Consider the following 27,338-nt stretch of genomic DNA (forward strand, 5'->3'; position numbering starts at 1 on the left):
AAATGCCAATCATATTGAGCGAGGTCACAGTACACTAAAATGTCCAGTCAACCCTTTTTGATTATCCTCTTGAAGAGCCTATTTCTGAGAGGTCTGGTGGAATATTGGTTCATTCATTTCAGAATAGCGTTTCAAACACTGAGATCTTCATTGGAAATCCTTGCAAAGCACTGCACTTCATTTCAATGACAGAATGATTAGTGTTCTTGAAACTGTGGTTCCGAGTTAAACAGCAGATTCGGGGTGTTCCAATCCTGAGAGTTTGAGAATGAATTCCTCCTCACCTTAACATTGTTTTTCTGCTGGGGCTTTACCAAGGAAACGGGTGTTCAGTAAAGCGTGGATTTTTTTAAAACCAGAAATCCTTTTTAGTACAGCCCACCTCTCCCTCTCCCCACCCCCCCCCCCACACACACACACACACAATGTATGTCGGTTATTTCCTCTCTTTCCTCAACCAGCAGAAACAGGACTTTATAAGGTGAATGTAATCAAAATTAATATGAACAGCTTTTTGGGTAGTGGGTCGGATTCTAACCGCTCAATTTATTAGAGAAAGCGAATGCTGTGAAGACAAGGTTGAGATAAACGGGAGGAAGAGAAGCGATTGGGTCAGGATTAGGAATGAGAGTGAGATGGGATTAGGAGAGGATTGGGAATGTGAGTGAGGTGGGACTGGGAGAGGATGAGGAATGTGAGTGTGGTGGGAGTGAGTGGATTGGGAATGGGAGTGAGGTGGAATTGGGAAAGGATTGGGAATGGAAGTGAGGTGGGATTGGGAGAGGATTGGGAACGGAAGTGAGGTGGGATTGGGAGAGGATTGGTAATGGAAGTGAGGTGGGATTGGGAGAGGATTGGGAATGGAAGTGAGGTGGGATTGGGAATGGAAGTGAGGTGGGATTGGGTCAGGATTAGGAATGGGAGTGAGGTGGGTTTGGGAGAGGATTGGGAATGAGAGTGAGGTGGGATTGGGAGAGGATTGGAGTGGGTTTGCGTCAGGATTAGGAATGGGAGTGAAGGGGAGAGAGGCAGACGGATTTGCTTTGTATTCAAAACCAGCCGCTGCATTGAACGAAATTCAGGTTTGAAACTTGTATGCTTCTGTCTTTGAGAACGAAGCATGGATTGTTATCCAGTACATGGGCCAGTATATATGTGCAGCACCCCACAAATTAAACTCCTCGAAATCTCCAGAACTGGTCAAATTGCGTCACCGAGTTTCAACTGAGAATCTGAGTTCTAGTTTGTTAAAAACCTTGCCGAAGTTGTTCCCGGTTCTATTTCCCTATCACGTGTTTTGCATCTAACTTCGGGTTGAAGATGTCCTCGATTCCCAAATGGTGAATGTAATTCTCTGCTCGGAAAGTTGCTGACCTACCTGTATTGTGTATGATAAATAGCCTCATGTCATCCCAGCCTTTGACATGTGTAGTAGCTTCCCCATTCACATGTTGTGACAATGTGGTTGTAATGTTGTAAAAGCTGCCCGTGTGTGTTGTAATATTTCATGAATAAACGTAAAGGAGTAGGAACACCTTGTTTAGAGCGCCGTTTGAAGACAGGGCGGTGCTGTTTTGATATTGTATATGTGTATGTGAATGATTTAGGCCAGAAACAGATGGTTTTATTACATTTAGAAAATTGGAGACCAATTTCATTTCAAACGTAATGGAAATGCTGCTGTGTGAATATTAAAGCCGATAGTTAAGATGAATGGAGCGCTTTGCCCCTTTTGTGCTGTTCTGTGTCTGCAATTCTGTGATTATATCCCATCCTTCATTTTATTGTCTCGCTTCTGAACGGTAAAGGCGCTTTCTGAGTATAATCTGTATATCCTCTCGTGTGAATACGGGGGTGGGGGGAGGGGGACACACATCGATTATTTTCCCAGTTTCCCCTGCCTGTAAACGGCAACTTTTGCTTCCCGCGGTTAAAGTGACGGCTGTTTAATCGTCAACTAAGCTGCTATGGCCAATCTCGTGAAATATAATCGCCCACCACACAGACAGTCCAATGCTATTACACTGAATATACTTGTACTTTTGGAGACATTTATTGAACACGGTTATAGAAACACACGTCAGACAGCACAACATTTTATTTAACACATTTAGTAGCCACAGCTTGATAGTTGCAATATAAAGTCACAGAACCTGTGGCTTCATCCTCTCTCACTGATGTATACAAATTCTGCGGAAGCAAAGCCCTCAATCATGAGCCTATTCTCAACTCTCAGCCGATTCTAGCCTCTAGCCATTAGTCTAACGCCAATCTGAGAGGTTTTATTTCATTCCGGGGAGAGGACAGTTTGATGAGGGAAGGGTGGCATTCATTCCTGAAAGTGAAGCCCAGTCCATCACACAAACCAGCCTCCCATCCATTGATTCCGTCCACGCTTCCCACTGCCTCGGGAAAGCAGCCGGCATAATGAAGGACCCCACGCTCCCCGGACATTCTCTCCTCCACCTTCTTCCAAGATACAAAAGCCTGAGGTCACGTACCAACCGACTCAAGAACAGCTTCTTCCCTGTTGCCATTAGACTTTTGAATGGATTTACCTTGCATTAAGTTGATCTTTCTTTGCACCCTATCTGTGACTGTAACACTACATTCTGCACCCTCTCCTTTCCTTCTCACCATGTACTCGATGAACAGTATGTTTAGTGTGTGTAGCGCGCAAGAAACAATATACCAACATGTGACAATAATAAATAAAAACATTGGAGCCAGGAAGGAGTCTCACCGAAGCTTGGCCGGGTCCTCACTCTATTTACACGTAAGTACACTTTGCAGCAGAGGGGTTACTGGATAATGGTCGCTAACAGAAATCCGAGCTGATTTTTCTCCTCCCTCGCTCCGGGAACCAGAGACCAGTAGCTACAACTCAGCTGAGGCCAGCTAACCGCAAGTACCGAATGGGGGTTTCCCCTGGTCACACTACTCTGCCAAATCAGGCCATGCACACGCAGGGATAGGGGGCGAGAGTAAGATTCACTGTCCAGGAATCGGCTCAGCGATTAGCCATGGCTGTTCTTGTGGTCATGTGTCCTGGGGAGGGTCACTCCAGCTTCTCTGACCCATTGCCTTAGCTGAGCCGTCCACCCCGGGACCAGTTAGAGCCTGGCCACTCCCACTAACATCAGACCAGCTAATTGAACCTGGAAAAGATGCCCGGCCTGACCTGCACGGTATCAAAATAATTGGTTCATGTTCTCACTGAGTCAGCCTGAGGAACAGTCATTTTAATTGCGTCTATAAACAGAATGAGGACGGCCCTACCCTCCAGACTTGATAACGAGACTTGTAATCCCACAGGAGGTTTACCCTACATCTAACTGGTGTGGGCATGTTTGAAATGTCTAACTATCAGTGCACTTGTTTTAAATTATTATAAAATTCCATTTATACTGAAGTGACGGTTGGAAAGTAACAGCCGATTTCAATCTTATTTGCTACTTTGGGACTTCAGTGTTATTGCTGCAATTTGTTTTCATTTTTGTCACTGACTTTTCTGATGTTATCTGACATTCATTATTTAAATAACGCGTCGGTGACCATGTCGATGGCTTGTAGTCCACATGTTTTAAACATCTGGCACACCAGTCCAGTTGAACGTGTTGCACATTTGATGTTGTCTTTTGATTAGCTATACCTGTTGGTACTGAAGTTGTTTCTATTTAATACATCTTCGTAAATAATGGAATATTAACACCAGCTACAACTGTTGAAAACCTTTAGTGTGTACAATGTGATTTTTGCTGAGATTTTTCAGCCAGTTCCTCGAACCTTCATTTTGAAGGAGCAATGAAATAACCAGCTTTCATCGAATCATAGAGCGATACAGCGAGGAAACAGGCCCTTCGGCCCAACCGGTCCGTGCCGACCATGGTGCCCTCCCCGCTAATCCCAATTGTCCACATTTGGCCCATATCCCTCTAATCCTTCCCCATCCAAGTACTTATCCAACTGCTTTTTAAATGTTGCTATTGTACCCGCCTCAGGCACTTTCTCTGGCAGTTCATTCCATATTCGCACCATCCTCTGCATGAAGAAATTGCCCCTCAGATTCCTTTCAAATCTTTCCCCTTAAACCTATGCCCTCTAACTTTGAATTTTCCTTCCCTGGGAAAAATACTGTTTGTATTCATCCTATCCAGGCCCCTCATTCACTCCAATAAGGTCACCCCTCATTCTCCTACATTCCAAGTAATAAAGTCTTCGCCTGGCCACCCTCATTCGAATCATTAATTTCCTATTACATTTTATTCCCAATATTTGATCCTGAAAATTCCATGGAGGGTTGGGGGGGGGGGGGGGGGGGGCGGGGGGAGAGGGGGGAATGGGGGTGTGTGTTGGACTATTGGATTGTGGGGAAATTGCCTTTGAAAGCCACCAGTGCAAATTACTGCTTTCCTCCAAATTGCGATGGTGCATCATTTTTCCAGGTGTATTTAATGGTCCATTATTTATAATAATCGAAACTAACTGAAAACTCAGCATTAGTAATGTTGAGCTATACAACGCAGACTGCTGAAAGATTACCTCGAAAGGAGGCAAACCAAAATGAAGCTACATGAATTACAGTTCCGTAAAATCACTTTGGAGAAAAGAGTATTTGAGGACCCGAATTTCAAGCCCAAGACTAAGGTTATGGTTTACCAAGCAACGCTTGTATATGTGTGAGAGGCTTGGGCAATCTGGAGCAGGCATCTCAAAGCACTGGAGAAGTCGCACCAGCCATAACTTCAGAAAATCCTCCAGATCCCGTGGTGAGGGGCTACAACTGCAGCATCCGAGCCAACATCATAGAATCCCGACAGTGCAGAAGGAGGCCATTCGGCCCATCAAGCCTGCACTGACAATAATCCCACTCAGGCCCTATCCCCGTAACCCCTTGCTTTTACCCTGCTGGTTCCCCCGACACTAAGGGACAATTTAGCATGACCAATCCACTTAACCCAAACATCCTTGGACAGTCTGTCACCTAGCTCCAAAAACAGTTGCTCTATTCGGAACTGGATCATGACATGGGACTCCCAGGAGGAGAGTGGAAATGCTGTAGCGGGGTATCCTCAAAGCATTTCTGGAGAAGTCCTGCTTTGCGGGAATCCCCAGCTTGTGCCCGATCAAAATGGAGGAGGTCCATAAGACATAGGAGCAGAATTAGACCACTCGGCCCATCGAGTCTGCTCCGCCATTCAATCATGGCTGATATTTTTCTCATCTCCATTCTCCTGCCTTTTCCCCATAACTCCTGATCCTCTTATTAATCAAGAACCCATCTCTGTCTTAAAGACACTCAATGACCTGGCCTCCACAGCCTTCTGCGGCAAAGAGTTCCACAGATTCACCACTCTCTGGTTGAAGAAATTCCTCCTCATCTCTGTTTTAAAGGATCGCCCCTTTAGCCTGAGGTTGTGCCCTCTGGTTCTAGTTTTCATTCAGGAAGGCACCCTGCACTTGGAGGGATGTGACCGGGAGCAGACAGAGATGGCTTGGAGAGAGCAGCTAACTTTCAAACAACTCACCTACCCCACTCTTCCGACACCCCCTGAGCTGCTTGTGGCAGAGCCATGAGATTTGCTACCAAATAAACCTGTTGGACTTTAACCTGGTGTTGTGAGACTTCTTACTGTGGCAGAGCCTCCAGGTTGCTATTGATAGCCGTTTGGGAAGCCATGGAACGGGAGTGGAAACAAGTCATCCTCCGTCCCGAGGGAGAGTCTAAGCAGGAAAATACTTTATAAATAAACAGAAACATGCAAAACACGTTGATGTAGACAAGGAAAACAGAAATAGCTAGATAAACTCAGCAACTCTGGCAGCATCTGTGGAGAGAAACAGAGTTAACGTTTCGAGTCCCCCTTTGCAGACTCAGAATGTTAACTGTGTTTTTCTCTCCACTGATGCTGCCAGACCTGCCGAGTTTATTCAGCATTTTCTGTTTGTATTTCGGATTTCCAGCATCCGCAGCATTTTATTTCTAATTTAAAATAGATTCCGGATTTTCTTCTAACCCAGCAGCAACTGTTAAATTTTAATACATAATATGTCATTGAATATATAAATTGCAATCATCGTAGGTTTGTAATATAGTTTGCATTTCTCTGTCAAACACATTTTGTATGTTTTTTAAGTCTTACAAATTTGTCGTCTATCCCTCCATCCAGAGTAAAGTTGAAATTGTGTTTGGAATTAAATAAAGAACTAGCATTTATATTTCACCAACTCCGGATTTCCTAATGAAGTTCTTTTGATATGTTGAAACGAAGGGGGGAAACTGCAATCCGAACACGCACAGAAAAATCTGAGAAAAGCAATGAAATATGTGACCAGATAATTTCTTTTACTTTCCTAGTGCTGGTTAGGGTATGAAATATTGGCCGAGGAGTCAGGGAGAAGCCCCTCCCCTTCAAATAGTCCCATGAGATTTTTTTTACAAGCCATACTCCCTCAAGTCACCTTGAAATGTCACCTTAGCTTATGTGCTGAAGGATTTGGGGTGGAACCCCACAACTTTCTTGGCTCAGGTGAGAATACAACTGGACAGATACGATTGTGAAATCCTCGCAATAAAAGCTTTTTTTGATTGAAGCTCCCCATTCTGTTTGTATATATTGTGCAGTTATGGCCCATCAGCGGGTAGGTGAATATAAAAGCCTGGACATGTCATGTCAAGTTGCAAAGCTGACACCTGTCACTGAACAGGAGATGAGGAATTTGCCAAAAGCGTATTGTAAAGAAGAGAACATTCCATAAAATGTCAAGTACTTTAGAACATTATTAGGACTCGATTGGGTGACAGTGGGCGCATTTCTTCAACCGGGGAGTGGTGGGGGCGGGGGTAGGAAACAAACATTGTAATCACAGATGCAAAAACTTGGAGAGCAACCACGACTTTGTACAAACATTTGTTCAAATTACATTTTTTGGGTCAGGGAATTTTTTACTGTCTCAGGCTCCCGGCTCGTTCAGTGGTTGTAGGTAGACTCTGGTTTGTCCGGCTCGCGTGTCCATTGCCTGCATTATTGGCTGACCCTTGAATGAACTAGAAGCACGTGTCCCTGTGACCTTGTCTTCAGGGTAAATCCTCATGGTCAGAGAGAAAGCTTATTGGTACATAGGAATCCGCCAACTGGTTACATGTCACGCCGGTTCCGGAAACATTTAGCTGTGGGAATGGTTTAAATTGGGTCGAACGGCAGCGAAAACAAAATCGGAAATGAATTAGACATTAATATTTTGAAAAAAAATAAACACAACACTAACATATTCGTGTGTGGATGCATGCTTGTGCGGTGGTTGGTCTTCCTTACAGTTTTGATATTGTATCCAGAAGAATAATGAATACTATATTTATAGTGTCTTGTTTAAGAAGTTGAGGTTCAATTTTCACTTTATGGCCCAAGTATAAATGGATATTGAACAAAGCAGTTATCACAGCTAAGTTCCAACACGGGAGATATTTCTACTCTGTGATGCATTGGCCCGTTGCCAATATTACAACATTTAAATGCGCCTATCAGCCCGAGTACAGCATCCTGCTTTACACGCTGAAGTCGATATAAGGGTTCCAGAGAGGCCAGCCACATCCTTTAACTGCTCTTTTTTAATGAACTATTTTAATATAAAAGACATTTGCTCATCAACCTGCCGCAGGAAACTGCTCTGCGCGCTCATCTCCAACAATGAACACGTTTTAGAATCCAGCCGACCTTTCCCTTTGCTTTAACATCCCCCGCTTTAATTTTTTTAAACTTAAAATCGGCACCGGGCATCAGGTAGTAAGGAATTTCGCCGTTGTCTGTGCGTCCAAACCGCCTCCATTCCGGCACATGTTTATTTGACGGGCAGTGAACTTGACAAGTTTCTTCTAAGGTTCACGCAAATGTCACGGTCCGTCCTTTAGGTCACATTGCGGTCAGTAGTGGCTGAGTTACGGGAACTAACCTCCAGGCCAAAAAGAGCCACATGTGTGTGTGCCCCCCCCCCCTTCCCCTCCCCCCAGGAATGGCCCATTCACTGACAATCCACAGGAACCCCCGGCTTCAAACCACATCTCTCGCAGGTTATTGTGAACTTTTATAGGGTGTGAAGTCACCCACCTCACCTCTAGGCTAAACTGGGTCAGCGAGGAGGAGGGGGAGACAATGCATTATCGAGCTGAATGCAATAGGTTCACCTACAACTAATGGGCTGGGAAAAAAAACACTTAAAGTGCCATCAGTGTTATCAGGTGAATCAAACAAACTAGTGCAAATTCCGAAGAGAATCTTCCTACGTTTTAAATGACAAACTCTAATTCCCTGTCATCCCACTGAGGAAGCGATTGCCTTTTTACAGATCATCATTGTTATGAACCCATCATTACGCCATCTGCTGGGACCCACAAACAAATGACCATAACTGAATGAGCATAACACTGATTAATAAATAACTGCTCCACTCCGCTCTGTAAAGACAACAGCCTTACCGCCCGAACGCCGAACAATGAGACGCCTGTGTACCGTTTGCAAGACAGATTTGATTCATTATACTTAGGCGGACATTTATAAATTACCGCCGGCAACTGAATGGCGGCGGAGAGGGAGAGCATTATCAGCCCGGCTTCGTTCATAACTGGTTCCACTCAAATGTAGAGCAGGGCGCCGTCGATAACCAAGCCGGGGAACGAAAGAAATGTCTAAAATGCTGTTGCTATGCGATTGGCCTGTGAGGAAAGTTTTATTTGGACGGGAAACCTGTATTAAGCCTTAGTTGAAGTGATATGAAGTGAGTTATTCCACTGGAATGCTATCCTTGGATCAGGTACACGGCGCATAGTTGATAGATCATTTGGAAGTAGATGTGTTGCAGCGTTAGCACAACAGGAACACTAACTGCGCCGTGACCCTGTTGTGCTTTGCTGATATTAACTCCTCAACCCCAGTGACTTGTTCTGGCAGCCACCCACCCATCTAATCTCCACCCCTCCATCCAGCCAGCTCTGAAATAGATCATTTTATCCGAACCAGATTTTCTTTTCACAGCGACGAGCATATTTCAAGAAATACATCATGTTGATTCTATTTTACTGAGCGATGAATTAAAGGCTCATATTTCTTGAATATGCAGTCGAAATACTTGTGGTGTTGGCGCCCCGTACATAGGGCGGAATTTCAAACTAGCAGACTGCAGCTAGAGTCACGCAGCGAAAGTAAAGGCCATTCGGCCCGTCGTGTCAATGTTGGCGATCTGAAAGAGCTAACCCATTAGTCACACCATTCGCACTGCCCTGGAAATGTTTCTCACTTTGAAGGACTGATCCAATACCCCTCTGAAATTTGTCGCTCAACCTTCGTCCAACCGTCCTGTCAGGCGTCACATATCCTTATAACAACTAAGATAAAGGCAAAATACTGCGGATGCCGAAATCTGAAACCGCTCTTATGAAGGGTCATCCAGACTGGATACGTTAGCTCTATTCTCTCTCCACAGATCATAGAATCATAGCATCCCTACAGTGCAGAAGGAGGCCATTCGGCCCATCGAGTCTGCACCGATCACAATCCCACCCAGGCCCTATCCCTATAATCCCATGCATTTACCCTAGATAGTCCCCCTGACACTAAGGAGAAATTTAGCATGGCCAATCCACCTAACCCGCACATCTTTGGACTGTGGGAGGAAACGGGAGCATCCGGTGGAAACCCCCGCAGACACGGGGCGAACATTCAGACTCTGCACAGGCAATGACTCGAGGCCGGAATTGAACCCGGGTCTCTGGCGCTGTGAAGGCAGCAGTTCTAACCACTGTGCCACCCCCGACAGATGCTGTCAGGCCTGTTGAGATTTTCCAGCAGTTTCTGTTTCTGGTCCTTATAACAATTCTCTACGTGGGGAAATAATCTAAAATAAAAACTGCAACATTGACAGAACACTTGGTGAATTAGTGTCGTGTTGTGTATCGGGTTGGTGTTTCTCTTTGATACGGTGTAACCCTGACCGTCTGCCTTTGGAAAGGTGCAGCTGGTTTTGGAAAGGTGTTACAATAAACAAGAGATGTAACATTTTGTGTTCACGCCCCACAGTCATTCTCGGAGCTGATACAGAGATTTCACATGTTCTTCAGGCAATGGGAACAAGGTGATAATGGGAGAGAAAAACAAACACTCTTTTAGATTTTGAACAAAGACAGAAAATGCCGAGAATCCTCAGCCGGCTTGGCAGAATCTGCAAGAAGTTAGCTGAGTGCGTGTTGTAGAAGGTGCAAATCTAAAACCAACCCCTACTGCCGAACATTCACAGAGTCCAATATCTCCAGCTATTTCTGGTTGAGTTTTGAGTACTCATCTCACAGAGACGGAATGTTTGCCAGCTTTAAGATTTGGACATTGCTCAAATAAATCCCGTCTGCCCCATTGAACCTTGTACTTCAATCAACAGGAAATGTGTAGCCGCCAAGACAAGCGATTATCTCCTGTGCTGGTCTTGCACAATACTAATTATTGTTTTGCTTCGCCAATCAATTCAGTAATTTCTGGTTGTCTCTGTTGTGATTTAAACCCGGGTAGACTTCCCCCTCCCCCATATGCAGGGGAAATCCATTCCTTCCTGAGTGAGTGCGCAGTAACAGCACCTATATTCAATCACAATTATTAGAGTTACAGAGTGGCGAAACATAACGGCGTTTGATTTGATTTTAACAATGGATTGTCCCGAAAGGTATAACTAGTGGGTGTTAACTCGAGGATTAACTATGATGGGATACTCAGTAAAACCCGCCTTGCAAACACATTGAACAGGCGTCGCCTTCTCATCAGGAACGGAACTCAAACGGACAATTAGCAAGTGAAAAGGCCCTGTAAGTATTGTTACCTCCCTCTCCATCAGCGGTGCACGTAGAAATATTCATTATTTATTAGTCCGTACACAATTATAATTTGCATTGTAATGGCCGGAATTGATGGCTGAATCACCCTAATTCCACCCCCACCCCCCCGCTCCAGTATAGTGAGTCAGAGATCTGCAGGGATCGAGACTTGAACTTCAAGAGGTGGCAGCACCTGTTTGTCGATGCGGGTGGACTAGAGACAGCTGGCCTTGTCTTTCTGAGCACATTTATACCGACCACTACGAGTGGATACAGTCAGAGACTTCACATGTCTCTGCGATTTCAAGATATGTAAGAGTTTTAACAACACCAGGTTAAAGTCCAACAGGTTTATTTGGTAGCAAATGCCATTAGCTTTCGGAGCGCTGCTCCTTCGTCAGATGGAGTGGAAATCTGCTCTCAAACAGCTTGAGAGCAGATTTCCACTCCATCTGACGAAGGAGCAGCTTGAGAGTAGATTTCCACTCCATCTGACGAAGGAGCAGCGCTCCGAAAGCTAATGGCATTTGCTACCAAATAAACCTGTTGCACTTTAACCTGGTGTTGTTAAAACTCTTACTGTGTTTACCCCAGTCCAACGCCGGCATCTCCACGTCATTTCAAGATATCGCAGTGTTGGGGGCAGTCCTGCGGCGGTAATGTTGCCCAGTGTCCCGCTGGTGCACCAAAAACACACTGATACATGCTCCATTGGAATTCCAGCCGTATAAAGTACCCCCCACCACCCCAACTCACTCACTCGGCATTGGGGATCCTTAAACACTTATAGAGACATTACTGTTATTAGGAGCTTTATATGACAAATCTCAAAGCTTTCAATAAAACAGTCGCCATTAATCTGATTTGGGCTGTGTTTTGTTTAATTGTACAATTTGCAAAACTGATTGGTTCCCCCGCCTTTTATTAAAAATCAGTAAACCAATGAGAGATCATAGAAGCATAGAAAATTGAAGCAGGAGTAGGCCATTCGGCCCCTTGAGCCTGCTCTGCCATTCATTATAATCATGGCTCACCATCACATTCAATGCCCTGATTCCCCCTTCCCCCATATCCCTTGATCATAGAATCATCATAGAACTTGGTATCATCATAGGATCCCTACAGTGCAGAAGGAGGCCGTTCGGCCCATCGAGTCTGCACCAACCACAATCCCACCCAGACCCTATTCCTGTAACCCCATAGATTTACCATGCTAATCCTTGACACTAGAGTCAATTTATCATGGCCAAACCCTAACCGTTTAGCCCCAAGAGCTGTATGCAATTCCTTCTTGAAATCAGACAACGTTTTGGCCTCAAACTGCATTCTGTGATAGTGAATTCCACACATTCACCACTCTCTATCTCCTCACCTCAGTTCTAAAAGATTTGCCCCTTGTGATCAAACTATGACCCCTAGTTCTGGACTCCCCCACCATCGGGAACATTCTTTCTGAATCTACCCTGTCTACCATTAATTTTATAAGTTTCTGATGAGATCCCCTGTCACTCTTCTTAATTCCAATGAATAGCAAGCCAACCGACGGAGTTTCTCCTCATATGACAGACCTGCCATCAGAACAACCAAACGCTGTGAGGGATTGGCAGGAACTGTGTCCGAGGAGGAGCAGTGGCCAACTTGTCTCGAAAGCATCGGGCCAGCAAGGGTTAAGGCGTTTGGAGCTGGAGATTGAGAGGGAAGCACGGAGCAACATTGTCCCATCCGCTACAAATGTGACAACGAATGAAGCGGTCAGTGAGTGTGTTGGCAATAACCAGGCAGGGTATTGGAGAAATGGGTTGGGGCAGCTCATTGCTCAGTGTCCACACACTCCAGTTTCAAAGGGGCTTTGGGTTGTGTAATCAAATTTAAAAGCAATGCGATTAGAATTAAACAAATGGAGCAGTTCAAACCGGGGACAGCGCTGTTGTATATTGACTGCAATGTCTTGCTTCAAGAGTAACTAACCCGCTTCACATTCGACTTTACAGAGCATTACCGCGCCTCGGCTTATAGCTGCTGTCAATGTACCTATAAAACTGTGGGTGGCAACGGCGACCCGTGTTTACTTTCTGAACTAACCTTGCTTTTCCCCTGCTCTGTCTGGCTGACCTGGGTTTGAACCTCTGCCGAGCACAGGATCATAATTGTAGGAATTCACATCTGAATGACGTCGTCATTTCTCACAGTTACCCAAAGGCGCAGTTGAATCTGTAACTGGGAGGTGAACGCCGGGCCAGGCTCTAACTTTACACTGTCACAGCCTCTGCGCCACGTCAACGCGAATCTTGGCCATGACATGTATTAATCTTTATATCAGGAACCTTCTAACCAGGAGCTGGCGGGACCAGGAACTCACCCACAATAAAGCTCAAGCACCGGGGAGTGTCAGCCCGCCTTCCACTTTATAAAAGTATATATACATGTGTAACCTCATTCCGAATGTGTTATTGAATCGCAGTTCACACAATTCTCCTGGAGATTGCCGAAAGAAATCTCTTTTCAATCCCTTTTAAACTCAACGCATCCTCCGAGCTGAAATTACAGTTACAGCTCAAATTGAAATTTATAAATAACTCAAGAAAGAAACTGTTGCTCGTGTCTTGATATATGTAATAATTCGAGACCATTGCCTGCGACTGGGAGGCGGGGGGTGGGGGCGGGGGGCAAAGTGACAAGTTTAGTATTACCTTACCCGCAAGACAAGATGTTTTAAGAGCGATCCTGAAGTTCCACACACCCCAAGTACAACACATCAGCGGGGTAAATACAGATGCGACCGCTCACAATTCATATGCCATGAACCAATTTGCGGTTTCTGTACATTATAATTACACGTTGCAAATAATCAGTTGATTTGGGCTGCAGAAACACTACAAAGGCTTTAATACATGCTTTAAAGTTTATTTATTAGTGTCACAAGTAGGCTTACATTAACACTGCAATGAAATTACTGTGAAAGTCCCCCAATCGCCACACTCCGGCGCCCGTTTGGGTACACTGAGGGAGAATTTAGCATGGCCAATGCACCTAACCAGCAGGGATTTGGGACTTGTTTTCCCCAAAGCCCGGTATCCTTGCTCTTTCTGAAGTGTGGGTTCGTCCCCTCCCTTCCCACCATAATGATATTTTCCGAATGTCTGAGTTCCCCCCTCCCCCCCCCCCAAAAAATATTGAATGACCTCCGAAGGCGCCGAGGAAAGATATCGGGTGATAAATATCATCTCAGGAACTTTCCTGGACAGCTCCCCTTCTGGCCAACAACGGGTTAAAGCGTTCTGTGCAGCGTCACTGAAAAAGGCGGAGCCAGAGGGATGGCACAATCTACACAATTAAAGATGAACTTTGTGTGAACTAATTTAACTGACCAAGGTAAGAGAGGCTGAGACCTGGACTGGTTATAAGGGGGGCTTGAATTAGGAGTGTGATCATTTGAGAGAGTCAGCCGCCTCACTGACAGCACAGTGATTGTCCCGACTGACTCCACTTCTCCAGGGAAGAAGCACTGGAAAGTGCTGCAATGGTTTTACGCACACTTTGTGTTACTTTCCTGTGCACTTTCGTGCTGCCCCTGACGCTTTTCCTCGCTGCGCTGAAACTCTGGGAGGTTTACTGTCTCCGTAGAAAGGACCCTAGCTGTGAAAAGCCTCTGCCTCCGGGCTCCATGGGGCTGCCCTTCCTGGGAGAGACTCTGCAGCTGGTCTTACAGGTGAGACCCTCACTTATTCCAATAAAAAATAAGCCAGTATTGTTCAAAGTTATGTCACCCAGGACTTCCTCTGGGAAGGGGCAGGGAGCAGAACGGGTTACCTTGAGGGTTAGCAGAGGAAATATATATTTTTGAACCTTTCGACGGGGGACGAGAGCAAAGTGCAAGCTTGGAAGGCAAGCAGGTAAAATGACAACGCCCAGCACTGCTAGAGGGACGCAGTTACTTTCCACACTGACATTGCAGTAAATACTCACTGAATAAGAGAATATGAATTTAACAGCAACCTTGATATGCAGGAAAAAAAATCCCCCAACAATTAGCCTTATTCGAGTGGCTGCCAACCGGATTAATTTCACCTTGCTGGAATGGAGATTAGGTTTTTGTCTCTCGTCTCCAGCTGCGTTGGAAGATCAGTTTGGGAAGCTTTCTTTCTAACCCACCACCCTCCCCCCCCCCCTCTCTCCACAAGGGTTAGAAATCGCACAGATTTAATCAGCAACTTGCAAACTAACTCCGCAAATGCAACTTTGGGAGGTTTACTGTCTCGGCAGAAAGCACCCTAGCTGTGAAACGCCTCGACCTCTGGGGTCCACGGGGCTGTTCCCCCCCTTCCCCCTCCCTTACCCCACCTCAGATATTAAACTAACCGACAGCCCGTTTCCCACTTTACAGAGATACAAGTTTCTGAAAATGAAAGTGCGAAAATACGGCCACATCTACAAGACTCACCTTTTCGGCAACCCGACCGTGCGGATCATGGGAGCGGAGAACGTGAAGCAGATTTTACTGGGGGAACACAAGCTGGTGTCGGTGCAGTGGCCAGCCTCCGTCAGGACCATTCTGGGAGCAGGCTGCCTCTCCAGCCTCCACGACAGCGAACACAAGCACAGGAAGAGGGTAAGTGTGTGTTGTTGCTGCAGGAAATCTGGCAGCACCCATTCGCCATGGGGAAAACTACTACTGCCGTTAGGGCGTGTGGTCTCCCAGCTAAATCTCACCCAATAACCCACAGGCACCCAGGAGTTAGGTTGGACTGGGAAACATTATCTCTCTCTCTCCCTCCACAGATGCTGCCAGACCCGCTGAGCTTTTCCAGCATTTTCTATTTTTACTTCAGATTTCCAGCATCCGCGCTATTTTTGTTGCATTAACCCAGGACTGGAAGAATCCAATTACAGACAGTTGATGGATCCAAAGTTTAATATAGCCAGTTTTTAAAGTGTCCTCTTTCAGCGACCCTTTTTGAAAGATGTCTAAGGTTCATCTCACAAAGGGTTCTCTATTTGTGTTAAATTCTAGGTGATTTTGAAAGCTTTCTCCCGGGAAGCTTTGGAAAACTACATCCCGGTGATGGGCGAGGAGATCAGGGCTGGACTCAGGCGCTGGCTGGACAGCGGCTCCTGTGTGCTGGTCTACCCCGAGATGAAGCGTCTGATGTTCGGCATCGCCATGCGGATCCTACTCGGCTTCGAGCCCACACACACCACCCAGCAGACCCAGCAAGAACTCATCGAGGCCTTCGAGGAGATGATTCGCAACCTCTTCTCCCTGCCCATCGATGTGCCCTTCAGCGGCTTATACCGGGTAAGAGGTAAAGATCAAAGGGGGGAAAAGGGGAGGGGAATGGACCCGGACAGATACACAGCAGCCTCTTGGCTCCAGTGTTAACTGCAGCACTGGGGTGGGTGAGGCTGGAGAATTGAACCTTCCCATCCCGGCCTCAAACTGACCGTGCCCTTATTCGGTAACAGGGGCTGAAGGCCAGGAATGTGATCCACGCAAAAATCGAGGAGAACATCAGGAAAAAGGTGGCGAGACGCGAGGCCCCGGCTCATTTCCAAGATGCTCTGCAACTTCTGATTGAACACTCGGAGAAGAGTGAGCACCCCCTGCGTTTACAGGTAACTCCCTCCCCCTCTCCCCAAAACTTTGGCCCCAGAATAAAGACCAACAATGCACTGTCCCTTCACCCTTGTCCCAGAACACAGCACTTGCCCCCTGCCCAGAATATTGCCCCTGCACAGAACATTGCTTTCCCCCTCCCAGAACATTCCCCCCGTCCAGAACATTCCCCCTGTCCAGAACATACCTCTTGTCCCAGAACATTGCCCCTGTCCCAGAACACAGTTCCTGCCCTAGGATCCACAGAAAATTCTCCCAGTTCTCTCCCTGCCCAGAATACTGCCGCTTCCCTGCCAGAACATTCCCCCTGCCTGAACATTCCCCCTGCCTGAACACTGTCCCTGCACAGAACACTGCCCCTCCCTCTGCCCAGAACACTATTAGCCCCTACCTGAACACTGCCCCTGCCACACTATCCAACAGCTACCGCCGCTACTGATTTTTACAGCCTAGTTGAACAAACTTCATATACTGATTTTTTTTTTGTTTAGAGAAGATTCCCCTTCCGACGATTATTAACTGTCAGGTGTCCACCGAGTCCCGGTAACCGGCTGCTTTCTGTGCAACATTTACAGCCGGGCCACTCAGCATTTTCAGGCACGGTTTATCTGTTGTGAGGAAGGTGCGGGGTTCCCAGCTTTACCTGCCTGACGTGTGGTTATTCTGATTTTTGAAAAGGAGCTGAAGGAATCTGCCACCGAGCTGCTGTTTGGAGGACACGAGACCACAGCCAGTACAGCCACTTCCCTGGTCACTTTCCTGGCCCTACACCCAGCCGTGCTGCGAAAGGTCAGAGGGGAGTTGCAGGAGCAGGTAAGACATTGCATAATACACCGAGGCTGCACATTGCCAGCCTGGGATCCCGACCCGTCATCACATTCCTGGGCTTGGAAGAGGGGGAAAAAAGTTATTTGGTGGCAAATTTGCGAGTATTTTGAGCAGCAGCAAAGTATTTTACATGCGGTTTCTCAATGGATTTGCAGGGATTACTGAGCAGGGACACTGCAGACAACAAACAAATCACCATTGAACTCCTGGCGCAACTTAAATATACCGGAAGCGTTATCAAAGAAACTCTTCGAATGAGCCCCCCAGTCCCTGGAGGATTCCGCGTGGCCCTAAAGACCTTCGTCTTAAACGTAAGCTTGAAATTCGAGGCAGAAATAGTTGAACGGTCTGTGATACATATTCCGGCAACCGCCCTAAAACATACCTTGCGTCCATTTCCAGAAAAAAAAATTATCCCCTTGTTGATTTTACAAAACCTACAGCTTAGTAAATATCGCCACATCAGAAATGTCCAATTGATTTGATCACCCACCACATTGAATAGGTCATAATCCGGTGTTCGTAAAGCGGTTACAAGCTGCAGTGGAGTTTCCTTCTACAGTATCAGACCTTTTATAGTTTAGTCGAGATTGCACCAAGTGTCCAGGGTGAATTATTAACTGCATTATAACATGGCACCAATAATTTAGACACATCCCTCTAGTTTTTAGATCCAGAAATTGTATTTATATGCCTGAGAGAATGTGTATATTGGGGCAGGATAAATTTCTGTAAACGTTTTAAAAAATTCACTCATGGGACATGGGCGTCATTGACTGGCCAGCATTTATTGCCCATCCCTTGTTGCCCGAGGGCAGTTAAGAGTCAACCCCACATTGCTGTAGAGAAGGAAATCTGCCGTCCTTAAAAGGACATTAGTGAAGCAGATGGGTTTTTTTCCCTTCAACAATGGCTGCATGTCATCAATGGATTCTTAATTCCAGATTTTTTTTATTCAATTCAAATTCCACCTTCTGCTATGGTGGGTTTTGAACCCAGAACATTAGACCATTAATCCAGAAATTCGACTAGTGATAATATCACAAGGGCATCACCTCCCCCATTTTAAAACTTCTTTATATTTAAACTAGCAAACACAAACTCATTGATTGGGAAGAATCTGCACAGCAAGACTTCACAAGGTTATTTACATTAGCTGTATATTAGTTGATAACACCTCAGTAATTTAATTCTCATTGTTTCTACTGGGGCTAGCACATGTCTCCAATAACAAGCCTAAAATATTAGAAATTACCTGAATACAAGTCACCTAATTTCAGATTTTCTGTAAAAGGATACTTATAAAATTTAGAATAGTGAAACAATTCTTTTCAACTCCAAATTGGAAGATTATATGGATACCAACTGAACTAGAAACAAATTTTAAAATCCCACAATCCTTGTACTTGAATTTACAAAATGTGCTCACATTGAAGATACATACATTAAAATAATGCAATCAATTTTATTTTCAGGGATATCAGATACCAAAAGGCTGGAATGTTATTTACAGTATCTGCGATACACATGATGTAGCAACAAATTTCTCAAAAAAGGACGAATTTAATCCAGATCGCTTCATGGAGGGCAGCTCAGAAAAAGATGCCTGCAGATTCAGCTACATCCCATTTGGCGGAGGCTCCAGGAGTTGTGTGGGCAAAGAGTTCGCCAAGATCCTCCTCAAGATCTTCACAGTGGAGCTCGTCAGGGCTTGTGACTGGGAACTTTTAAATGGGCCTCCTACCATGAAAACCAACCCCACTGTATACCCAGTGGACAACCTGCCCACAAAATTCACACCTTTCCCATACAAAATGTGACCTGCTTAGAACACACCAGAACTCTGCAATCACCATCTCAATGTTATCGACATCCAGACTTTTAAAAAAAGTCGACAGATCCTTTACTTATTGTATTGCAGTCAGTATAGGTCAAAGGATCTTGGTGGATTGATAAACATGGCATGAGCTCTCATTTTAAAAAACTTAATTTTGTCCTGATCTTGGAGTTGAAAATATATCCGCCCCCCCCCCACCCCCCCCCCCCCCCGTGAAGAGTTGGATTGTTTCGCACAGATTGTTTTGATTAATTCTGTAAATAAGCTATTTTATACTACAGTATTTGTAATCTTCTCAAACTACTGCTTCTAGATTATGAATTATTTAAATACATTGTAGCTTTGTAATGCAACTGCTAATTTATGTTAAGCCTCAGACTGTAAATATTATAATTTAAAGAACAGGTTGCCTGCAAACATTGCAAGTTTTTTTTCCCCCAAGCACTAGGGCCATGAATCAGGTGGATACATGGTGAGTGAGAGAGAAAGAATGTGTGTGTGTGTTCATCTTTATATCAGGATTTTTAAAAAAGTTCCACGCAATAAAAAGACCTTGAACCATAGACACTGGTGAAATGATTTATTAGCAGCTAACAATGCAGCTGTTAAGAGTACAGGAAGTACACATTGATTAGTAATGCTTTAGTTTGCACGTAAATTACATATCTTGGTCCAAATTCTTACATAACAAAAAAAGTGAACCAGAAAAACAACATGAAGCTTCTGCCAAATAGAACACTGAAACACTATACATAATCCTCAGAACGTCAACCGCTGGTTTCTTCAAATCTCGCAAGATCTATGCAAATCAAGTGGAGGTACTTGTGCTCTCAAGTTCTGTTTTAGAAAAGGTTCTATAAAAATCCCACAATACTTGCATGTCATGTGTGTTTCAGACCTAGAATGTAACACATTAGCAAACTAACCACCTGGAATAGCCACATTTTAAATGCTTAATTCACCATTCCGAATAAACAAAACACCCCTGGTATTTCATAACTAGAGAGGCACCTGCTAAATAAACAGCTAATTGCACAAATCGCTGGTTAGAACCAGCAGGGTTCTGGTCATCAGGGTCAGCACATTAACATGGAATCACTGATAAATGGCCCAGTCATGACCCCATGAACCTTGCCTAACCTTGGTAAATGTAGATCTCGTCATCCTCCTAACCTCAGTCCATTTCTACCCTTGAGGCCACGAGATTGTAGACGTATGAAATGAATGGTCCTGGCCCAGTTATTCAACAAGAGTCGTAGCTGTGGGAGGATTGGCCAATCTGAAATTCCTTAGAGAGGTTTCACAATTCGCATGGATAGGTAGTTCTGTGCAAGGTAACGAGATTAGTAAAAGTGAGTATCATTTGAACTTACAAACATCATTCCATTTAGCAGTTCTCAAAGTAGCAACGCATTTCCCAGCATATCTGCAGGTCATCTGTTAATTTGACAAGTTAAACACAAGCTGTCCCAAGAATTATGCAACAGAACAAGATTGGCTGTTATCTGTCGAGATTCTTATCTGAAACACTCTAGGTGGAATTTTAGAAACATGATTAATCGAAATAAAAGGAAACACACAGACTTTTACTTACAATAAAATAAGAAAGATCTTGCAGTCAATTTCACCCATGCCCTCAAATTGAGGTAGCCAAGTAACCACCGAGTTACACATGACTCTTCATACTTACCTGCAGTGTATACTTGGAATAAAGAGTGCACTTACACACTGAATTGCACCTATTATGTCCAATTTCTGGGACACAGAGAATGGAACCTTTTAGTCTGGTTACTCTGTGCTCCATACATAATTCCAATTTGGAGTTTAGGTTTCACTGTGACAAAACAGCTGTTTCTATTTAAAAATGAATTTTTTGATGGGCACGTTTCATCCACAGTGCTGTGAGACAGTAAAAAAAATCTCAAGTTTATTAGCAACTATCATGTTAATCTGCTGAGATTCACAGCACCATCAACTTTTACAGATGCACCATAGAAAGCATTTTTTCTGTTGGTATCACAGTTTGGTATGGCTCCTGCTCTGCCCAAAACCACAAGGATCTACAAAAAGGTTGTGAATGTAGCCATTCACAATCCATCATGCAAACCAGCCTCCCATCCATTGACTCAGTCTACACTTCCTGCTGCCTCGGCAAAGCAGCCAGCATAATTAAGGACCCCACGCACCCCGGACATTCTCTCTTCCACCTTCTTCTCAGACAAAGGTCTGAGGTCACATACCAACCGACTCGAGAACACCTTCCCTGCTGTTGTCTGACTTTTGAATGGACTTACCTTGCATTAAGTTGAACTTTCTCTACACCCTCGACTGTAACACTATATTCTGCACTCTCTCGTTTCCTTCTCTATGAACGGTATGTTTTGTCTGTATAGCGCGCAAGAAACAATACTTTTCACTGTATGTTAATACATGTGACAATAATAAATCAAATCTCCTTCACTATACTCATTTTCACTTCCCCTCCCCATTACTCCTTTCAGGGTATCCTTGATTGTTACGGTTTTCCACCAGTCCAAATTCCACTTGGCCTTTCCCAGGCACCTGCAGTAGATATGACATCTGTCCTATTGCCTCCAGCATAGTCCAAGGATCACAAATACTTTTCAATGTTAGGCACCATCCTCCTCTTTGGTCTTTTCCATTGCACTAGACAAACGTAGCTCGGGGATCCCCATTAATGACTACTACTCCCATCACCACACTCTTAGCTCTCTGATCACTCAGGCTCTATCCTCGGACCCCATCATGTTCCACAACTACATGCTACTCATCGGCAACATCACATGAAGACATCTGCCTCAGGTTATACACAGATCTGTCTTCACCTCTCACAATCCTTTCAATGTTTCAGTGTTGTTAGACTGCCTGTCTGATCTCCACTCCTGGAGCAGTCGCTTCAGTTAAAGATTGAGAAGTTGATGCCATTGTATTCACACGCTACCACAAATTCCTCCTCCTCCAAGGTCGCAGGCTCAGCTGTATCTGGTTTCTATAGCCCTTCCTTTAGTAAGACCATCCACATGCACCTCTGTCACATTGTGCATCTCTGTCCCTGAATCAGCCCCTGTGCTACCACATCATTCATGCCTTTACTATTCTAATAGTTTCTTAGCTGATCTCTCATCCTCCAGTTACAGCTTATTCCGAACTCTCCTACTAATATCTTAACCAAGTTCCACAGACCCTTTGCTCTGAAACTTGCTGAGCTATTCCAATGCCCCAATGTCGCAAACTTAAAACTCTCAACCAGATGTTTAAATTGATGATAGCCAACCTATTGCTGGAACCCAGAACCTACAGCACCACCCCCCCCCCCCCCCCCCAAAAGAGATTTTCCTAACTTTTGGGAAAAATGAAGCCATTTCACAAGCTCTATTCCCAGGCCACTGCCTCCATTGCTCACCTTGGTAACAATCGGAGACTGAATCAGACTCTCTGCAACCTTGGTGTCCTATTTGTCTCTGAGATTATCTTCTGAACAACTATTTCACACCATCACAGTTTATCCTCACTTCCATAGTATTGGCAAATACTGCCACTCATCCCATCTGTCTCAGCCACATGTTTGTTACCTTTAGACTCAACTATTCCAATGTAAATCTGGCCAGCCTCCCACATTCTACCCTCTACAAACTTGATATCATCCAAAACTCTGCTGTCCATGTCCCAACTGGCACCAAGGCCCATTCACCCATGTCCCAACTGGCACCAAGGCCCATTCACCCATATCTCCTGCCCTCACTGACTTACACTGATTTCCAGTTAAGCAACATCTCAATTTTTAAAGTTATTAGTTTTCAAATCTCTCCATAGTCTCAACCCCCTGCATCTCTATAACTTTATCCAGCCGCACTCCTAATTCTGACTCCTTGTCCATCTCCAGTTTTAACTGATTCTTCATTGATGGGCCTGTCTTCAGTTGTCTGAGCCCCAAACCCTGGAATTCCTTCCCTTTTGTTCCTCATTTACCTTGCTTTGTAAAACCTGGCTCCAACCAAGCTTATGGTTGGAGTCATGCAGACAAGTGGAGCCCCAATATTTCCTTGCGTCTCAGCATTAGATTTTGTTTTATAAAGCTCCTGTGAAGCACTCTGAAATGTTTTATAAGGCTGTTATACAACAACAAATCATTGTTGGTCCTCAGACTCTGGCTTCCTATACATCCCAATATCCTTTCCAAACATTAGCAGTCGTGCTCAGTCATTTAGGCGCTCAATTCTGGAATAAACCCTAAACCTCCCCACATTCCCCTCTACAACATTTTCCAGAATCTTTTTTATTCATCACAAGATGTGGATGTCACTGGCTAGATCAACATTTATTTTCCATCCCTAATAACCCTTGAACAGGTGGTGGTGAGCTGCCTTGTTGAATGGCTGCAGTCCATGGTGTGGGTACACCCCCAGTGCTGCTTGGGAATGAGTTCCAGAATTTTGACCCAGTGACAATGAAGGAACAGTGATGCATTTCTAAGTCAGGATAGTGACTGATTTGGAGGGGAATTAGCAGGAAGTGGTGTTTCCATCCATCTGCAGCCCTTGTCCTTCGAGGTGGTCGAGGTCACGGGTTTGGAAGGTGCTGTTGAATGAGCCTTAGAGATGTTGCTGGAGTGCATCTTGTAGATGGTACGCACTGCGACTCGGTGGTGGAGTCTGTGAACGTTTAGGTGGTGGATGGGATGCCAATCTAGAATGTTCTTTTGTCCTGAATGTCAAGCTTATAGCGTGTTGTTGGAATCATGCAGACAAGTGGAGAACATTCCATCACACTCCTGACTTGTGCCTTGTACATGGTGGACAGGCCTCAGTCAGGAGTCAGGTTATTCGCCACAGAATTCCCAGTCTCTCACCTGCTCTTGTAGCCACAGTACATACACAGCTGGATCCAGTTCAGTCAGTGGTCAATGTTAACTCCCAGGACGTGGATAGTGCAGGCTTCAGCAACAGTAATGCCACTGAATGTCAAGGGGAGATGGTCATTGATTGACACTTGTGTAACATGAATGTTACTTGCCAGTTATCAGCACAAACCTGATTGTTGTCCAGGTCTTAAGGGGTATGGGCACAGACTGCTTCAGTATCTGAGGAGTCACAAATAGTGTTGCATTTTCAGCACCAGATGCCCCATTTCTGACCTTATGATGGAGGGAAGGTCATTGGTGAAGCAGCTGAAGATGGTTGCGCCTAGGACACTACTCAGGAACTTCTAGTGATGTCCTGGGGCTGAATTGATCAACTTCCAACTAATATAACTGTCTTCTTTTGTGTTTGATATGAATCCAACCATTGGAGTGTTTTCCCCTCACCAATCCCATGGACTTCAGTTTTGTTAGGGCTCCTTGATGTCATACTTGGTTAAATGCTGCCCTGATTTTACTGAGTCACTAATGAGGTCTGGAGCCGAGTGACCCTGGTGGAACCCAAATGGAGTAGAATAAGTGCCACTTTATTGCAATGTCCATCACTCTGCTGATGATCAAGAATAGATTGATGGGGCAGTAATTGGCCCGGTTTGATTTGTCCTGTTTTTCTGTACAGGACATACCTGGGCAATTTTCCACATGGTCAGGTCGATGCCAGTCTTGTAGCTTTACTGGGGCACCTTGGCAAGGGATGCAGCTATTTTTGGAGCACAAGTCTTCTTGCAGGAACGGTATTATGGCTCAGTCTTTGCAGGGTCCAGTGCCTTCAGCCGTTTGACATCAAGCGAATCGAATTGGCTGCAAACCTCCAGAGGAGGCAGAGATGGATCATCCACTTAGCACCTCTGGCTGAAGATGGTCGCAAATGCTTCAGCTTTGCCTTTTGCATCCCTGCATCACATATTATCCCGTTTTAAAGTGAAAAAATGCAAAGAAAACGAGAATAAATTGAAAAAGAAAAGCACTGAAATACATCAAGTAAAGAAAGCTAAATAAATTGATAGTTGAGGTTTTGCTCTCAAGATACCCTACCACCCCCAGTCTTTCAAACTGATTTGACTAATTTGAAGGTCAGAATTTTCTATTCCATATTCGAATGGTAAAGGACAACCTCTGCATTCTTTCCCCTCAGACCTGAATACCATTCCAGTTCTTCACAGAGCTCTATCTAGTGGCCAGTCTGAGAACTAGTCTAACTTGGTCTATGGAACAGAGTTTGGATGTCAAACGAGGATGTTATTCAAAAGGTACAATTGTCTATTATTTCTTAATTTTGGGCCAAGATCAACTCTTCCAAATGTCTCAAAAGAAACTAAAAAATTATCTTCTGCTACACTGGAACAAACATTTGGTGAAAAACAAATGTTTCAAATGCCAGCCAAACTGCTCAGCAGGTTCCTTTATTCACCAAGATTTAAAGAGCAGGATAATCTCCAACTCATCACCCCAGTCTGTGCTCCAGTGTCTGGGGAAGGGGACGGTGGGAATTCTTCAATTGGCCTCGGTGAGCTCGGAAGCTCCATTCTCCTTTTTAAGATGCTTTTACCTCTCGCGATTCTACCTTTCACCAAACTTTATATCACCCATTTTAATATTCTTGTGACTCAGATGTCACATTTTGTTTGACAATGTTCCTGCAAATATATCTAGTGGCTGTGGTTGGATTTGAACTCGTGTCTCTGAATTAGTCTAGCAAAATCCATCGCTTGAATCACTCAGATATTAGGGGATGGATGCACAGTCAATAGTCAACACTGAATGAGGAAGAATGACCAAAAGGCACAATGATAGAGGGATGTTTTAGCATGTTGATAAATGCAAGTCCCAGTGATCGCTGACGGAAAGCATGTGGGTGTTAAAATCGGTTAAGGTAGAATAGCACCTGGTTCAAACAGTCTCCCAACACACCATCTACTTCACAGTGAAAACCCAAAATATCTGGGGTGCCAGACACCCACATCATTGTAACTAATGTGGGTCAGTATCTTGAGGGGCAGAATGGAGAAAATTGGGACTTGGGGTCAAAAACCAAATTATGTACCTCCATGTGCTGATAGGCATTTAAAATGTTCCTTGTGCAGAGGACTGGATTTCCACATGTTTCAAGGATGGGTTTAATGAAGAGGAACCAAGTTAAATCAAATCAATTTAACAGGAAGTGCTGAATTAGTGCCTTGTAATACAGGATTGATTTCCCATTCTACTGATTTTGACCTCAATCACCCAGCAGTACCAAGCACTGAGCATTTCTCGACAGGCTGAGAAAAAAAAAGCATTATTTTTGACTTGAGTTTTGACCAGGATTCTCTCCTGTGATTCCTGACGGTTGGCTAAGGACAGGACTGTCAAGTCCTCAGAGCAGGCACTTAATTGCAAGTCAGGTGACTTTGACCTGTTGCTACTGGCTAATGAACCTTCTCATTTTCTCAGGGTATTTTTGATGCAGATTGTCCCTCTATGATGCCACCTTTATTGGATCAACTAACTTTAAAATCTGGGATTTGCAACAGAATCACATTTTATAATTAGCACTACGTCCAGGTTGTTTCATCAGTTCAAATGCTCCCAGTACATACATGGGGATGGAAGATATGAAACTTTAAAAGGAAGTTCAGCATCAAGTTTGAAGTGACTATAATCCTCCCAAAAAGCTTTATTTTATTTAATGGACTTCACAGCTTTGTGACTTTAGGTTACAACTTGAGCAAGGGGTTTCTCATTCCATTCATTTGAGGCTTGCACAGAAACCACACATCAATCTAATTGGCTTGTGGGTCTGGTCAACGTTGGTCATTTGGTGCCACAGTGGTTAGCACTGCTGCCTTACAGTGCCAAGGACCTGGGTTCAATTCCAGCGTTGGGTGCCTGTCTGTGTGGAATTTGCATGTTCTCCAAGTCAGCATGGGTTTATCTCCCAGTCTAAAGGTGTGCAGGTTAGGTGGATTGGCCATGCTAAATTGCCCCTCAGTATCCCTAGATCTGTGGATTAGGGGGGTCGGCCATGGTTATGGGAATAGGGTGGGAGGGATGGGCCTGGGTACGATGCTCTTTCGGAGAGTCGATGCAGACCCGATGGGCCTCCTTCTGCACTGTAGGGATTCTATGGATTTTTAAATTCATTTTACTGTTCTACAGCATGGGATGATCCACTAATTGCTGAATTCCATAGGTGGCACAAATCAAGGCAAGGGATAAATCGGTCTGATCTTTTCCCTGAAAATTATTTTAGATGGCTTTAAAAAAATAAATTCTCAAGATTCATCAT

The 27,338-nt window shown here is 44.7% G+C and overlaps 2 protein-coding genes across 3 annotated transcripts in view; one reads left to right on the forward strand and one right to left on the reverse strand.

Annotated features, from left to right (window-relative positions):
* The first annotated feature begins 14,199 nt into the window (after positions 1-14,199).
* Positions 14,200-19,237, forward strand: cyp26a1 (cytochrome P450, family 26, subfamily A, polypeptide 1). 2 transcript variants are annotated; one of them, XM_078223531.1, is made up of 7 exons: positions 14,200-14,224; positions 15,237-15,461; positions 15,864-16,148; positions 16,316-16,465; positions 17,145-17,279; positions 17,450-17,605; positions 18,770-19,237. In XM_078223531.1, exons 2-7 carry the CDS (start codon positions 15,255-15,257, stop codon positions 19,112-19,114), a joined length of 1,278 nt encoding a protein of 425 aa, XP_078079657.1. In that variant the 5' UTR covers positions 14,200-14,224; positions 15,237-15,254; the 3' UTR covers positions 19,115-19,237. The 2 variants fall into 2 exon arrangements, with proteins under 2 accessions (XP_078079657.1, XP_078079656.1); XM_078223530.1 differs by lacking the exon at positions 14,200-14,224 and adding an exon at positions 14,284-14,561.
* Positions 19,238-19,694: 457 nt separating this feature from the next.
* LOC144500502 (myoferlin-like) overlaps positions 19,695-27,338 on the reverse strand; it is a 228,154-nt gene continuing 220,510 nt past the window's right edge. The window contains exon 55 of the mRNA XM_078223532.1: positions 19,695-20,456. Within this exon, the coding sequence (XP_078079658.1) occupies positions 20,421-20,456 (36 nt within the window). The 3' untranslated portion in view covers positions 19,695-20,420. The remainder of the gene's footprint in view (positions 20,457-27,338) is intronic.

This window comes from Mustelus asterias, chromosome 11, assembly GCF_964213995.1.
Source record: "Mustelus asterias chromosome 11, sMusAst1.hap1.1, whole genome shotgun sequence".
NCBI classification, from domain to species: domain Eukaryota; kingdom Metazoa; phylum Chordata; class Chondrichthyes; order Carcharhiniformes; family Triakidae; genus Mustelus; species Mustelus asterias.

Bases quoted from the DNA above. Each gene is read 5' to 3' on its own strand.
- cyp26a1 (XM_078223530.1), top strand. From the start codon at position 14,373: ATGGTTTTACGCACACTTTGTGTTACTTTCCTGTGCACTTTCGTGCTG. The intron at 14,562-15,236 runs GTGAGACCCTCA...CCCACTTTACAG, and splicing joins CTCTGCAGCTGGTCTTACAG to AGATACAAGTTTCTGAAAAT. The intron at 17,606-18,769 runs GTAAGCTTGAAA...TTTTATTTTCAG, and splicing joins TAAAGACCTTCGTCTTAAAC to GGATATCAGATACCAAAAGG.